The 15031-nt window shown below is 37.3% G+C and overlaps 1 protein-coding gene across 1 annotated transcript in view; it reads right to left on the bottom strand.

Annotated features, from left to right (window-relative positions):
- Positions 1 to 6207: 6207 nt before the first annotated feature.
- Positions 6208 to 15031, bottom strand: part of snta1 (syntrophin, alpha 1) — a 30701-nt gene continuing 21877 nt past the window's right edge. The window contains exons 3-8 of the mRNA XM_017408584.3: positions 11130 to 11325; positions 10667 to 10856; positions 10187 to 10317; positions 9599 to 9795; positions 8711 to 8898; positions 6208 to 7448 (exon numbers count right to left, since the gene is read on the bottom strand). Coding sequence (XP_017264073.1) covers positions 7356 to 7448; positions 8711 to 8898; positions 9599 to 9795; positions 10187 to 10317; positions 10667 to 10856; positions 11130 to 11325 — 995 coding nt within the window. The 3' untranslated portion in view covers positions 6208 to 7355. The remainder of the gene's footprint in view (positions 7449 to 8710; positions 8899 to 9598; positions 9796 to 10186; positions 10318 to 10666; positions 10857 to 11129; positions 11326 to 15031) is intronic.

Below are 15031 nucleotides of genomic sequence, written 5' to 3'. Positions count from 1 at the left end.
ATCCCTGTCTGTGTCTCTTCTAAGTAATGATACTTTCTATCACTCTAAAGAGTTTTCAATCAGCCTCCCTGGTTTTAAAGAAATTGACTTCAAAGGCTTGGAGCGGCTGAAAAATGAGGATTGAATTCTAACTTGGGATTAAATTTGAAAAAAATCATCCTGGTGTAAATCATTCTCCGAGAGCTGCAGGTGTCTTCACGCAAACCATGAAGGTTACATCCTGACAAGTGGGTTTTACAAATTAATGCAAAAAGGTTTTAACTTCTGTCAAAGCGGTAGAGCATTACCAGCTAATGAAAAAAAAACATTAGATGATCATCTGCAACAAAAATAGAAAATGAGCAGAAATTAGAGATTTTATGCAAAAATCCCATTTTGGTTTAAATAATGGGCCAAAGAAAAAAAAGAGACCTCCTGCACTTCTTTAAAAACTTGTAACAAACGTTATTAGAAACATTTCTTCTAATTTCCGTTGACCAGGACAAGACAGAGAGAGACAGACAGGTTTTAATTTAAAGGTAATTATAAAGTAAGAAACAGCAGCCACACATTTCTTTCTCATATGTTAGTGAATGTGTCCTTAAGATTAAAAAGAAATTGCAAGCAACGTTTGTGAATGTTGTCAAATACCACATGTGCTTGTTACCCAAGAAAACAGCCAAAGTGACTGAAAATAGATCAACAATGACAACCTTCATGGAAGAGCTGCTTGAGATCAAGAAGTTAACAACTATAATGTATTTGTACATATTTATGCACAAATTTGTTAAGTAAAGTATGCAGATTAAATAGTTTTTTTTTCACTGAGTGTGGACCCACATTTCAGTATTGAATATCGCTATATCTGTAAAACCAATGGAGTAAACTCTTTCAGATTGTACTGTTTAATATAGTTATTAAACACAATCATCTTTTGTTGTATGTCTTACTGCGATTTATCCACTCCACGTTCAACATGCTCCCATGTGAAACATTTATAACACACATCTGGTTTGCTTTCTGTAATTTTGTTTAGTTAAACAGACAAACCAAAACCAGGCCAGATTTCTGTCTCATAGCATCTAATGAAACTACATTAAAATAAACTAGTTTGAACAGGTTAAAAGAGTCTGTCTCCTGAAGGCTGAAGATTGTGGACGTGGAGTTTTTCCCACTGCTGACATCCAGGTGACACAAGCTTTTCTCCAGTCCAATAAAAAAGAAATCAAATGACTCGTTTTCATTTGCTGTTTGTTCTGATTTTGAAAAGCATCCTCTCACAATATCTACAGGATGTCTTCAGTCTTAGTCTCCACTTTATGTAAAAAATCACCTCCCAATGAAGAACGTCACTGAAAACATTGACCATCGGTACAAAAACAACTACTTTTGTTGTGTCTATATTTTAAAATTTGTTTTGATATTCCAAACAAAGTGAACAACTTCCTGACAGTTGTTTCTTCAGCTAATAATATTAGGAAAAACAAAGTATGTCTACATAAAGGGCTATTTCTACCCATAGGAGACAGATCTGTTTGCCTTATAAAAACCCTGAGCGATGCTAACACGTTAGCAGCTCTCTCATCTGCTGAACTGCTTTAATCTGAACCATTATTTTAGAATAACGCTGCAGTTTAATTCTTCATTAGTTACTTTAATTACATTTGTTAACTACAAGTCATGTAATGACTTAAATCCCATTTTCCTCCAACATCAACACACGTACAGCTCGGGGCCCCGACTTTCTCTGCTTGTCAGCCTCCGATAACAAACACCGGAGAGGCTTCTGGAAAACACACATTTTCCTACGTTTCCTTTGAAAAATGGATTATCAAATTAAAGGAAACTGCTTAATAACGGCTGCAGTGAGGAATGCTTCCCACTTAATTGAATTAGGGTTTTCATTTCTGTAATTTCTGTGTTTGTTTTTGGCAGCTGCCATCTGTTTGCCTGGGACCGGCTCTATTAATAAGCTATTCAGATTGAGGAAAGGGCTTTATTCCAGCAACTGTTTCTCACCTCCTCCCTCTCTTTCTCTGTCTCTCTCTCTCTTTCTCTCTGTCTCCCCCCCCCCCCCTTCTCACTTCCGTACTCGCTCAAACGATTGTCATGGAAATCATTAGAGGTGCCAAAGAACAAACAAAAGAAGAAGCTTTAACACACACCTGAGCCAAAAAGAACAGAATTGTAGTCTAATTATGATGGGGAACAATTAAGACTGTGCATATTTATTGACAGGGGACTTCACACAGGAGCATATGCTCATGAATACTGGAAAATAAAAAAAGAAGGCAGGGTGGGCAGGCAGGGATGGTGCCGTTGAATCTGATTGTCTGTACAAAGATGATGATACAAGAAAAACTACATTTAAATGCTAAAGCATGTACAGATGTTTCTTTTTTAATTGCTGTCATTTTCTCATCAAATGCATTCGCTTACATCGTTCTGAGGTCTATATGCCTAAATCATTTTGCAGGGAAAAAAAAAAAATCTTAAGTGCTCTTGTCATCAACCTACATGAACCCCATTTTCTTTTCTTTGCTTTTTTTATTCTTTCTTGTTGACAGCTACAGACTCCTTTTCAACATTCCAAGAACAAGAAAGTCCAATCTGGGCTCAGCTCTGTATTCTGATCACACACTTCTCTCCACCAGTAATACAAGTCTACTTTAAAATTCATAACTACATTTGGAAAGAATAAAAAGGTGCCCTGATGGAATATTTCCAAGGAGCTTACTTGAAGGAAAATACTATTCGCTTTGGAATATTTAATAACCCTAACCTAGTCGTTAAGACATACAGAAGTAATAACATTTTTTTTTTTAAATACTAAATAAATAAATCAAGCTACGCCTCAGCATGAAATGAGCAGCTATAATTCCTGCCTCTAGGAGAAGGATGAGAGGAAAAAAGTGAGGCAAAAGGAGGGAATGAAGGGAGACAAAAAGACTGTGAGAATTCTTGTCAAAGTTAGAAAAGAGTCAGCTCAAGTCTCCTCTCATTTTCTGCTTTGCGTTTCCTCTCCTCTTCTTCTGCCTGGGAGGCAGTTTGAATTGAATCAAACAACCTAGATTGATTAAGCTCGGATGAATGACTTTCCAATGACACAGGGATTCGGAGGCAGCCTCGGCCTATCCCTCTGTGCAGATTTGACATGGTTATTGAGGAGTTGATGTGAAAGTGATTGCACAGTTTGTTCCTCGGGATTCTGTGCAAGATTGAAATGTTTTTTCCACTGTGGCGCATGTTGTCACCATTGTTTGATTCCTTCAAAAAGTCCCGTTTGATTTATGCAGAATCCTGCTTTGATTCAAATGCCTCTCTGGAAGAACAGCACTAAGAATGAGTGCGAGGAAATAAATGACATCTGATTCCAGCTGAAATATGAGTTGTTGTTTTTTCTTTTCTTTGTTTGTTTTTTAGTTTGGGGGAGGACAGAGGGAGTAAAGGTGGAAACCAGTCATGAAGATTTTAGGATGTCCTGTTCTGAATTTGTCCAGAAGCAGTCAAAGCTAAACAGGTCTCAGATGATGTCCCCCTTCCTAAGGCCAGTTCTCTCTTTGTGACTCTTCAGTGTGGAGACACAGAGACCCCTACTGGCTCTGAAGTTATTCTGAAGTCCACAAGGCCTGAACCATTCTCCCATGCTGTAACACTCTACTGCCACCTGCTGGCCATAAATATATTGAGGGAAAAAAGCATTTCTGTATGTATGTACAGTCACAGTGCAAAGCACAATCCTTTTTAATTCTACATATTTATTCTTTTGGGCATAATGGAAAATGCAGTTACTAAGTCTTAAAATTAGAAAAAATTATCTCAAATTAGTGACAATTGTCATCATTTTTCTTCTCTTTTACTTAAAAGACAAAAAACTAAATGAACGTGCAGAACTGGATTAGTTGAACTATTTGTGCCAAAACCACTGGTTCCTAAAGTTGGGGTTGGGACTCCACTATGGGTCACAAAACATCAAGCTTGGAGTTTTGAGATGCTTTCCAGAAAATAAATTAAATTTAAAAATGATTGATAATAGTATTTTTATATAACTGTTAGGAGAGACAAAGCATGTTGTTAAAATAAATAAAATAGTCTAATAGCCGTTGTGGATACCATGCTCTTACTTGACTTGAATAAACTGCCGCGTTTGCAGACTTTAACCAAACAAACTCAGAATCACAAGTTTTTGCTGTTGTTATTGTGAGTTAGAAGCTGGTTTAAACATATTTGTATTTTGTTATTTATGCTCACTTTGAGGAAGGTCTAATAAAATTAATATCATTTGATTTTAATAACGGTTTCATTTCAGCAATTTTTAATTCTTTTTTCATATATAGTCAAAGCAGCTCCAGAGAATGAATAAACATTGTTAAATGACAAAACCTTGCTTTACAATCTACATTTTTTTGTAGACAAAGCAAAAAAATAGACTTTTAAACTAACAAGTGTGTACTTTTTTAAGCATTTGCTGTGCTTGACTCATAATCTACTTTCAAATAAATGTCAAAGAAAACACAATTACAAAGTAGCCTGAAAATAACCAGAGTACTAATAAGATTATGAAGGCCTACCTCTAAACAAAATGAGTTCCATAAAGGTAAACAAATCATGTAAATAATTTAGAAATATTATTGTGTCCACAAAAAAGGGTTCAGCCTGAACTTTCAGACTGCTCTCTGATTTCTGTAGATTATTCAAAGACTATCATACCCAATTAAAACAGTTTTTGTCAGTCTTATTTAAAGCCCTGTTCTTTGAATGTAATAATCTTTGCTTTTCAGACTTTCAACACACACAGAAAAAAAGAAACGGCAAGCATGTATTCTATTTGCTGCGACATCTTTCCCCCCTTTTTCTCCCACAAACATATTTTCTGCCCTTCCATTTTGGTTAATCAAAATTTATTCACACAATCTCCTCCTCTTCTGAATCTAGGATCTGAAGGGCTGATTGGCAATTTCAGCTGCAAAACCATAGTTCAGTGGAAAAGAGATGGACGCAGCCAGACTGAGCGCTCCCTGCTGTTACCATGGTAACATCTCAACAAGAGGAGGGGTGGAGAAATGAAAAGGGGGGGAACGGAGAAGATACGATCAAATGGGAACACTCTATTCAGATTTGTTATAGGACTCAAGTTGTTATTACTCCACTCTCCTGCTTGCATTTGTTGTTCAGGCTCACATAAGGAAACCGACAGTATGTGCTAAAAGCATATGAACACACAAAGCCTGACACAGCATCTGCTCCTCACTGATAACACTAATAGCAATAAAAGCATATAAAAGCATATAAAAGCATTCTCTGTTTGCTTCTTTTACTAATGGCTAGCAGCAGGCCTAACTGTTTCCATTACACACCCTGCTGACATGAGCATCTCATTGTCATCATCATCATCATCATCATCTATGTTCTGCCCGTTCTACAGATCTGTCACGACTTAATAAAGCTGACAGACCACCAATTGGGATTATCGAATAAAGACAGCACGAAGGCTTGATCTGCTGCTAGGAGCAGCTCAGAGGAAAGGCTCGTTAGAGATAATAAAGATATAAAATTTGCTGCCGAAAATGAAGTGCTTTCAAAATCACTTAAGCTTTGATTTAGACTATTTAGATCATATGTGGGAAAAAAAAAAAAAAAAAAAAAAAGGCCTATGGGTCTGGAGTGGATAATCTCAGTTTGGTCCTCGGTGACCTCAAACAACAGCAAAACTTTAGATAATTACATAGAAACAAGCACCCAATTCACAAATCTTGACACAATTGAAAACTAAATCATTATTGTAGATCTTGGAGGTCTAAATCTAAAATTTTTGAACTAAAATAAGGTTCAGTTTTTATTTTCCTGCTTAGTAAAGTCAGTGGTTGTGAGCCAGTCTAAAGATAAATGCTTCAAAAGTAAAAGTTTACTCTAAATGTTGCATGTATTATCTAAGAGCTGACAGCTCAATAGTTTGTCACAAGTGACAGTTCACAGAGGCCATGATTTATCACTATGTTCAGGAACACATTTTCAAGCAAGCATGCTAACTATGCCACATGCTTGTCGTTACTGAAAAGGGACGATAAACCCGACAAGGACCTTTTAACAGCCTTGCCTTAGAGAAATAAATAACCTACACAGGCACATTCAAATATATTTTGTCTCTTCAGTTTTTCCTCCAGTTTCAAACAACAAAAAGGTAAGAATCAGAAAGGCTTTTAAAATAAGCAAATGCAAAAGAAAGAATAAAAGTTAGCAAAGTTTATTACATGTTTATATACAAACAACCCTAAAAGGCACACTTTTGTTTAAATAAGAATATACAATACATTTTGTTCTTGGAGAAAACAAGTTCTGAAATATATATTAATACAAGTTTGTTTAGTGTTAAGAAAGAGGGAAAAAAAGGCCACAAATTTAAAAAAATACATTAATTCAAGCTGTAAAGAAACAAAAGATCACACACTTTATGATGACGATGTTATCATATGAAATGTTTAATCTAATTTACAGTTTGCATTAAAATATTATATAATAACCTCTTTTTGAAACACATTGGTATTGACTGGGTTAGGCTGTGTGTCTAGAATATTGTTACAGCAGATGAACTAAATAAAATAGTCTGTTTAACGTCAATAAAAATTGATGTAAATTATCTTTAAAAGCGCTTTGTTCTTAGATAAAATTACTCTGAGCAAAGGCAACTGAACTGTCTTCATAAACATGTCACCGCAGCTGTACATTGTTCAGCACAAACTATTGATTGTGTGATCAGTCCTGTCATTCTGTCACTCCACTGAAGCATCATCTTTATAAAAAAAACTTGTTTGTCCAACATCAATCAGGACATTCTTGAAATTACTTCTGGGTTTTTTTTCTGCTCACAGCACAGAAAGCAGAGATTGAAAGATGAAAAGATGCTCATGACAAAAGCCTGCTATGACTCATCAAATTAAACTAAAAGAAAGAAAGAAAAAAAGAGTTGAAACTTCAGGATAAAACCCATAAAGATACAGGCTGTCATGTTCATAGTTTGCCATCATAAAGTGTCCTAACCTACTTAGACAGCTTTTGACAGATATCAGAACTCTCAAACAGTTTCTGACTTGTACAATCTGTAAAAAAAAAAAAAAAAAAAAAAAAAAGAAACCCATCTTTTTACCTTACAACTACAAATTCAGCGAATGTCCATCAATGTTTCAGTTTTCTCCTCACTTCACAAGAAAGACCACAGGGCGCCTGACCAAACATGATAAGCTTTAGAGGCCTTGGAAGGCTGAAAAGGATGGTCTTGTCAGCATCAATTCCTGGGCCCCATCGTCAAAACGTCTTCTGGGGCTGGGGTACATTTCACTGAATATTCCTATTTTGATGTTCTGGATGGCTGGCCTTCATCATGCCAGGAGGCCAAGTCGCTTGACCTTAGCAGATAGGAATGAGTGGATGATGAACACTAAGGTCTTCGGGCAGCATTTAAGGTCCAGTTGCTGACGGAAGAGACAGAGACGAGAATAAATCAACATATATTCATTTTGATTTTAATTTCTAGTTGTGGATAACACATAGAAAACAAAGGGACATACTGACGAGGTGACTGTGTACAGTGGAAAATAGACTTTTTATGCACAGTATATTATACCTTTTATAGTAAATACAGCTAAATTTATATATACTTTATTTCAATTGTAATTCAAGTAGATACATAATATCAATGAGTGATTTTAGTACATCAAATTCTTCACATTCCCTTTTTTCTACTTTCAGGTCTCTGGTTTTTACCATTAGATGGACTTCACCCATTTGTCACTGAGATGACTCCAATACTGATAAAAAATTAAGTGTGTTGTGGCCATCTTTAGCTGAAAACTTCCAAATGCTGGTTGAGTCCTACTAATAATATTTTGTGTCTCTAAATACAAATCATATTTCCCCTTGCAAAAGTCTTGAATCATCCCTCTTTTTTATCTTTTAAAGTAGATCGATCAATATTTATTCAAACATTCTGAAGGTCTTTCTTTCTTTTTATTTATTTATTTGTTCTTTGGCTGCATTTTCATTCATTTCCAGCCCAGCGTAAGACTGTTGCCTGTTTAAAAACCAAAAACTTGCACCCTTAATTTTGACTTCTGCATCATTCTTTCAAGAAACGACTCCATAACTGAAGGGATGAACCTCTGTTGTTTCGGTGGATAACATACCAATCAGCAAAAAAAACATTTTAGGCGTTTTGTTATCAGCAGCTGATCACAGAGACAATTTTTGTCTTGCATCTATAAAACAGAACAAATATAATACTTGACTCATAAACCTTTTAGTATTAACATTAACTGAGAACTTGTTATAAGCTAAAGGATGATGCATCTTTCAGGTCCTGTGTCAGGTCTTTGATAGTTTGATAGATGCTGTCAGGATTGAGTACAATGATGGAAATTAAATGAAAAAGCAGCCAAAGTCCAGAGTAAAACCTTGAAAGACTTTGAGAAAGCCTCAAGAACTACTGATCAAGTTCACTTTAAAGGATGAAAGAACATCTGGCTCTTTAAAAGCAATGATTACCAAGTGATTTAAAACTTTTGCACAGTACCATACTTATTTCACCACTACAATTTTTTCTAACATGCACAACTGTGTGTAAATAAATAATTTTAGCTGATTTATCTCCAATCTTAACATTACTCCTACACTTTATGTGGAAAATGCTTCGACTGCTCTGTCAGAACTTTAATAAAATGTCTCAAGCGGGGCTCACAATTTCAGCCTCAGGGCCTCCAAAGTCCAGGAACATCATGCGAACTCCGTCATCTGAGGACATGCGGAGGCGCTCGAAGGGCTGCTGCAGGAGAATATTTTTCCTGACACCCATTTCTTCTGTGAATAGCGTGAAACCATCATCGATGTGAACACCTAGGGTACAGTCTTTTCCATTCCAGCTGCAGGCTGCAGTGGAGAGCAAAGATAGCAGTTTTATAAAAGCTGAATAAGTGGAAGTCATGCAAACAGTGAGGCAAACCATCTGACTGTCTCCTAATACTACACTTCATATTGTTGAGGGAGCAAAATAAGGATTTAAACTTTTTTTTATTTTTAGGAAATTTGGAATTTTAGTGAATGAAAACATCTATGACTCCAGTTTGAGTGGACGTTTTGTACCACCTGATGCTATCAACAGAGGGCAGTAAGACGACATCGCTGCACCACACTGCAGCTGAACTGCTACACGTTCAATAAAGTCAAAGTGCTGAGTGTGCATGAAGTTCTGTTCAGCAACAAAATGATCTAAGACACCAAATAAGGGGACAAATGTGTTCTGTCATCACCAAAATATTCAAATACATAAATTTAGAAAAGCATAATTTCTAGAATCTGAGTCTTTCATAAAAGTGAAGAGAAATTTGCAGCAAACGAACAATCTACAGAAAGTTCACTTTCTTGGAATCCCATCTTGATCCCTGATTGTGCCATTCTTTGTTCACTGAAACAAGGACATCATTCAGGGGAAAAAACAAGTATTTCAGACCAATCTCATGAGACTAGAGACAGCTCATGGAAAATTCTGCATTTCCCACCCAAAGTTAAAGGAAACTATTGCAAGCCTGAAAAGAGAAAGTCAGACCAATGGCTCTTTGGCTCTGTTTACCTGCAGTGACCTCCTTGATAAGCTCAGCAGCACTGTGGCAACCCTCCACCAGCAGATGAGTCCAGGTGGACAGCTCCTTGGCAGAATCCACCCTGAACACATGAGTCTCCACGCCCTGCTTGGTGCCTGAACGAAGGCCGAACGACAGCTCCGAGTCCAGAAGGGGAGAACTTTTTCCTGGGCCAGAGTGAACCAGTCTTTAGGGAAATAAAATAAAGAAAATATGCCCAGACTGTGGTTGAGAAAGACGGTAATTAGGGATGAGAATATAATCAGAAGAAAAAAAGTGCTACACAAGTGGAAAATGGCAAATGGATAGAAAGGAAAAACATACATGACTCATAGGTTCTGCTACCACTAATGTTTTCCAGATTATGGGACAAAATGTCCAGTTGTTCAGTTATGGAAAGTGTGAACATGAACTCTTTGCCTGGGCCAAAACAAACCACTAGGGAAAAAAAGTTCCTCATGGTGGGAAACAGATCTTCCCATCTTGTAAAAAGAGCTTATTAATAAACAGAAGCATGTACATGTACATGCCATGCGTGTAAATAGAGATAAAGGTATAAAAGCATTCTGCATGTGAACCTGGTGGTGATGACTGGGTGGCTTTTGGTGGGGCTGCTGAGGCTCTCTTTGCTTTCAGGAAAGGAGGGGTACAGGAGCAGGTCCTTTTCTGTCAACACTGCCAGGACAGGTTTATCTGGACCCTGAGACACCTACACACAGGAACACTTGTGTCACAATCAAACTGCTGCTTAAAACTTTGACATTACAACATGTTAGATGTACAGAATATTTAATTTTTTAAATTGATTTCTCTGTCATTCTTCAGTTTAGAGATTCCTAGTCTATCTCACAAAACCTCCAGTACAGGCTATTTTACTGTTAACTAAATTTTCTGCCATAATCTACCCCTTTTGTCCATCTGAATAGTGGAGAAAACGATGTTTCAACCAGTGAACTACAAACAGGAGAAGATAAGTTTTTTAGGAAACTTTAAAAAAATAAATAATGGGTACAAGGCAGTTTTAGCCTTTTATCACATACAGCTCTGTTCCACCATACCTGCTCTGTAAGCCAGCCCAGATGTTTGACCTCCATGCCCGGCTGCATTTGCTTCATCTCCTCCTTCACTTGCGGTAAAAGGTTTGCAGCAGCAGCCTGGACGGCATTGTACCAGGACTGAGCCATAGCTGGGTCTTTAGCCCGCAAAAACATAGAGTTCTTTCTGTTGAATGAAACCACCTCAAAATACCTGACAAGTGAGATGAGAAAAGGGGAAAGAGACAAAAGGGAATAGAAAAGTATCAGCTGTTAGAGAATCAAAAGACAAATGGCAAAGCTAGAGGGTGAAAAGGAAGTTTCATATATTAACAAAGGGAATCTCTGAGTGAGTTAAGAACTCTTTATAGTAATTTCTCAAACCACCTTGTTACTTTATGTTGGCACCAGATCTTAAATTTTCAAAAGTATATAGATGAACTGAATCAAACACAACATCAAACAGAAAGTATTGAACATGTAGTACCTGTTTTCTGTGTCTGGGGGGCACTGTTTCCGTGACACCTGGCACATCTTCAATGGGATGCTGCGAGGGTCTTTCACCTCAGCAGGGGAGGGCTTGGTGCCCCTCTGAGGTGTAGAAGGAGGAGAATCCCATGGGAGGGAGGCTCCAGGGGAACCGGGGCTTTTAAAGAAGGCTGACATCTCCTTGATGTACTTCACTGTAGGGGAGCAAGAGGGGGAAAGGGAGAATTAGATAAAAAAGCAAGAAGCACAAGGGGAAAAAAGAGGAGGGAGATAAAAAAGTTAGGAAAAATGTAGCACTCAAGAACAGTTTAAAAATACTGCTGAAATCCTTCCATAGTCTCATTCTGCAACTAATGCTTTTAGAGCTGATATACTGAGCCTATCCAGCTCTTCATATGGAAAACATAATCCAAGCATGATGAATATAACAAGGAGTATTAGGTGTAAAATCATCTTATTATTGTTTTTCTGAGTATTCTAGAAAAATTGGGAATACCTTGAGCACCAGCTGGAGTCAAAGAGGGCATGTAATTCACTCTCGCTGTGCACTAACACAAAGCCATGGATGACTAAACACAGCTGGAGTTGTTGGGGAAGTCATGAACCAAACAGGGATAAGTGTGTGTGTAGAGGGGGTGCTGTCTGGAGTTGTCTCTGCCATTTTTGACAACACTCCACAGACAGAATTATTCACTCCAATTACAATGTGCCAAAAGACCACTTTCACACTTATTGTCTATTTAAAGTCACTGATTAACCTCACGCACACATATTGTAAGTGTACAGGTTGACGTCAGACCACAGAGAAAGCCTAATTCAGGCTCAATTCTCCAAACAGGTAGAACATAGATGCTCCTGACTTTGTCTATTTGTTTTCATTTGCTTTTTGTTTTCATCTTAATGCTTTTGTTCCACATATTAATCAAGTACTGTTTATTACAGGATTGATTTTAGGGCTTCATTGTTGGTTACTAAGGCTGTTCATGGTCTTGCCTCTGTTATAAATTGTGGTTTGTTGAGGACCCAAAATTCAGGCATGAAGACAGGTCAACAGAATAAGAACAACTTCTTCTTTTTCCTTTTGGCTGTTCCCTTTTCAGCAGTCGCTACAGCGAGTCATCTCCATCTAACTCTGTCTTCTGCGTCCTTTGTCCTCATTCCAAATACCTTCATATTCTTCTAACTGCATCCATATCTCTCCTCTTTGGCCTTCCTCTGTCTTTGTCCTGGCAGCTGCATCTCTAACATCCTTCTACCAATATACCCACTGTCCCTCCTCTGCACATGTCCAAACCATCTCAGTCTGGCCTCTCTAACTTTATCTCTCAGTCCTTCAACCTGTGCTGTACCTCTGATGACCTCATTCCTAATCTTGTCCATCTTTGTCCCTCCCAAGGAGAACCTCAACATCTTCAGCTCTGCCACTTCCAGCTCTGTCTTCTGTCTTTTTGTCAGTCCCACTGTCTCCAAACCATAAAACATAGCTGCTCTCATCACTGTCTTGTAAACCTTTCCTTTGACCTTTGCTGCCACTCTTTTGTCACAAATCACTCCTGAAACTTTTCCACTGCATCCTGCCTGGATTTACTTCTTCATCTCTTTACCACACTCCTAGTTTTCCAGAATAAGAACTAAAAATTTTTAATAAAGAAAAGAAATGACATGACAGCATATAACAAAAAAACATACCAAGTGGAAAAAAATACAAAACTAAACCATAGGGAGCAGGATGCAGAGCTGGAAACGGGGCACAAACAGTAGAATCTGACAAGAGAAGTAAAGGACAGTTTTAAACAGGGAGGGGTGAATACTGAGCAGAAGCAGTGGAGTCTAATTAGCAGATGCGTGGCAGGTGCAAATGACACTGAGAAACCAGGAAGGCTGACAAAACAAAGGCAACACACACAAGAGGAAAACAAAGTGAACAACTGAACAGACAAATGTCTAAATTAGTGCTTCTCAACTGATCTGGTTTTGAGACCCACCATAACCCTTTAATGTCAAGTCTCAAACCAAACCAAGGACAAATTTAAACTACAAAAAATGGATTGAATGAAAACATGGTGCATCTTGAACCTGAAATATTAGAGTAGAATATCAGAGTATGCCACCACAAGAAAACACATTTAGTGACAAACCAAAAAGACCAGAAAGTGGCGATGCTAGAGGGAAATATTCACTTTTACACTCACTTAGCTGCATTTTAATTAAAACCAGACCTCTTCAATTCAGTAAGTTCAGCCTTTTTTAACAAGCTGAACAGTGCTTTCATGCACAAACATGAAATAAAAAAGTCCAACTCCTGAGAAGTAGTTTCAAAAAGACAAATAAGAGAAATATATCACTTTAGCTGAGTACCCACACACTGAATATATGACAAACAATGTCTTATTAAAATTATTCAGTTACTTATTCAAGCATTAAACATAAGATATAACAATCAGAATGTTTGTTTTTCTTTTCTTTCTTCAGGCAAAAAAAAAACACAACAAAAAACAGTTTAATTATCTTTTGGAATAATGTATTACTTTTTTTACTCATTTTACTGACTTCACTATCATATTTTTCTTGATTTATAGATTAAAACAAATAAACAAAAGCAGTGACTCAAATGGCTCTAAAGGTGAAACAAAATTACCCTTTTTTTACATACTTGCTATAATCAAGAGTAGTATAATTGAGTACGAACAAATTACATCTAGAAGCTTTATTCTGTGAACATGAAATTAAGTTTCACCACACACCCATGCACTGTGCATACACCTACACACACAAACCACACACACAGTTTCAGCTCCAGTTCAGTAGGCTGTGGGATGGGTTCAGCAAAAGTAGCCTCTGCTGGAGTAAAAATAGCCCAAAGGACATGGGGAGGCAAGAGGCTGAAGGGAAAGCTCTGGTTTCACTGGGGAAGTGTGAAGTGCTCTTGCACAGCACAAGAGACAAGTAGCCAAAGGGCAAGCAGACGAATTACAGTACAGGCCAACAGGGGGCTGCCTCTATTACCAAAACAGAACTGTAGAGTTATCCTGTTAAACATCAAAAAGTGAATCAGCGCGATAGCTCCTTTTTATAACACAAAAAGTTCACTAATAAATTGGATTTTTCATCTAATATCCAGTGGTGACTGTCTCGTTGACAGTCTATCATTGAGTTTGTTTCATTAAATATATAACATTTTGAGCTTTGTATGACAGTTAAAAGTAGCAGTTCTCAATATTTATAATATTCAGTACAACACTGAAACTACACATGAGTGACATGAATACCATTTAATGATATTACCATTTTGCTACAAACAATTTTGGTGACCTAGCAAGTGGCTTTGGAATGTGATATTTATGTGGCTTATTGGTTTTGGTCTCTGCTGTGGAAAGCTTTCATTTTGACTCTTGGAATGGGAAAGTAAACAGTCCACCCTTGTACTACCACTATGTGGGAAAACACAGGTTCTTTTCCAAACTACTTACAGGTCTCTCACTTAGTGTGACGATACTGTCAGCTACCTTATCTCAACAGTTTTAGAGGAAAACATGTTCAATCTCAACATCATTCCTGCTTTAACACTTTTTCTAATCTAATGTTTTCTAGTCTAATTTTAAAGAACAAACATTTTTGCATCTAACATTTTTCTTACAGGAGAAATTTGTTCGTAGCTGATCTTTGCCCCTTTAGACAAGGCAAAGATTAGTTTTTTTTTTCACCTTAACCAGATAACAAACCCAACAGCTAAAGGATAAAAAGGTGACTCTGTTGACAAACTGGGCATGTATAGATTTGGAACATGTATCAAGCAGTAAGCAACCAGTATGTACATGCTTTGAAGTCAACTTGCATACGAAATGTTTCATGGAAATGAGCTTCTGTCCATTTGTTCCTGTGCCAACAAACACACTGATG

Source organism: Kryptolebias marmoratus, linkage group LG4 (genome assembly GCF_001649575.2).
Source record: "Kryptolebias marmoratus isolate JLee-2015 linkage group LG4, ASM164957v2, whole genome shotgun sequence".
Classification (NCBI taxonomy): domain Eukaryota; kingdom Metazoa; phylum Chordata; class Actinopteri; order Cyprinodontiformes; family Rivulidae; genus Kryptolebias; species Kryptolebias marmoratus.
The sequence above is the reverse complement of the archived record's forward strand: the minus strand, read 5'-3'. Positions and strand labels throughout refer to the sequence as shown.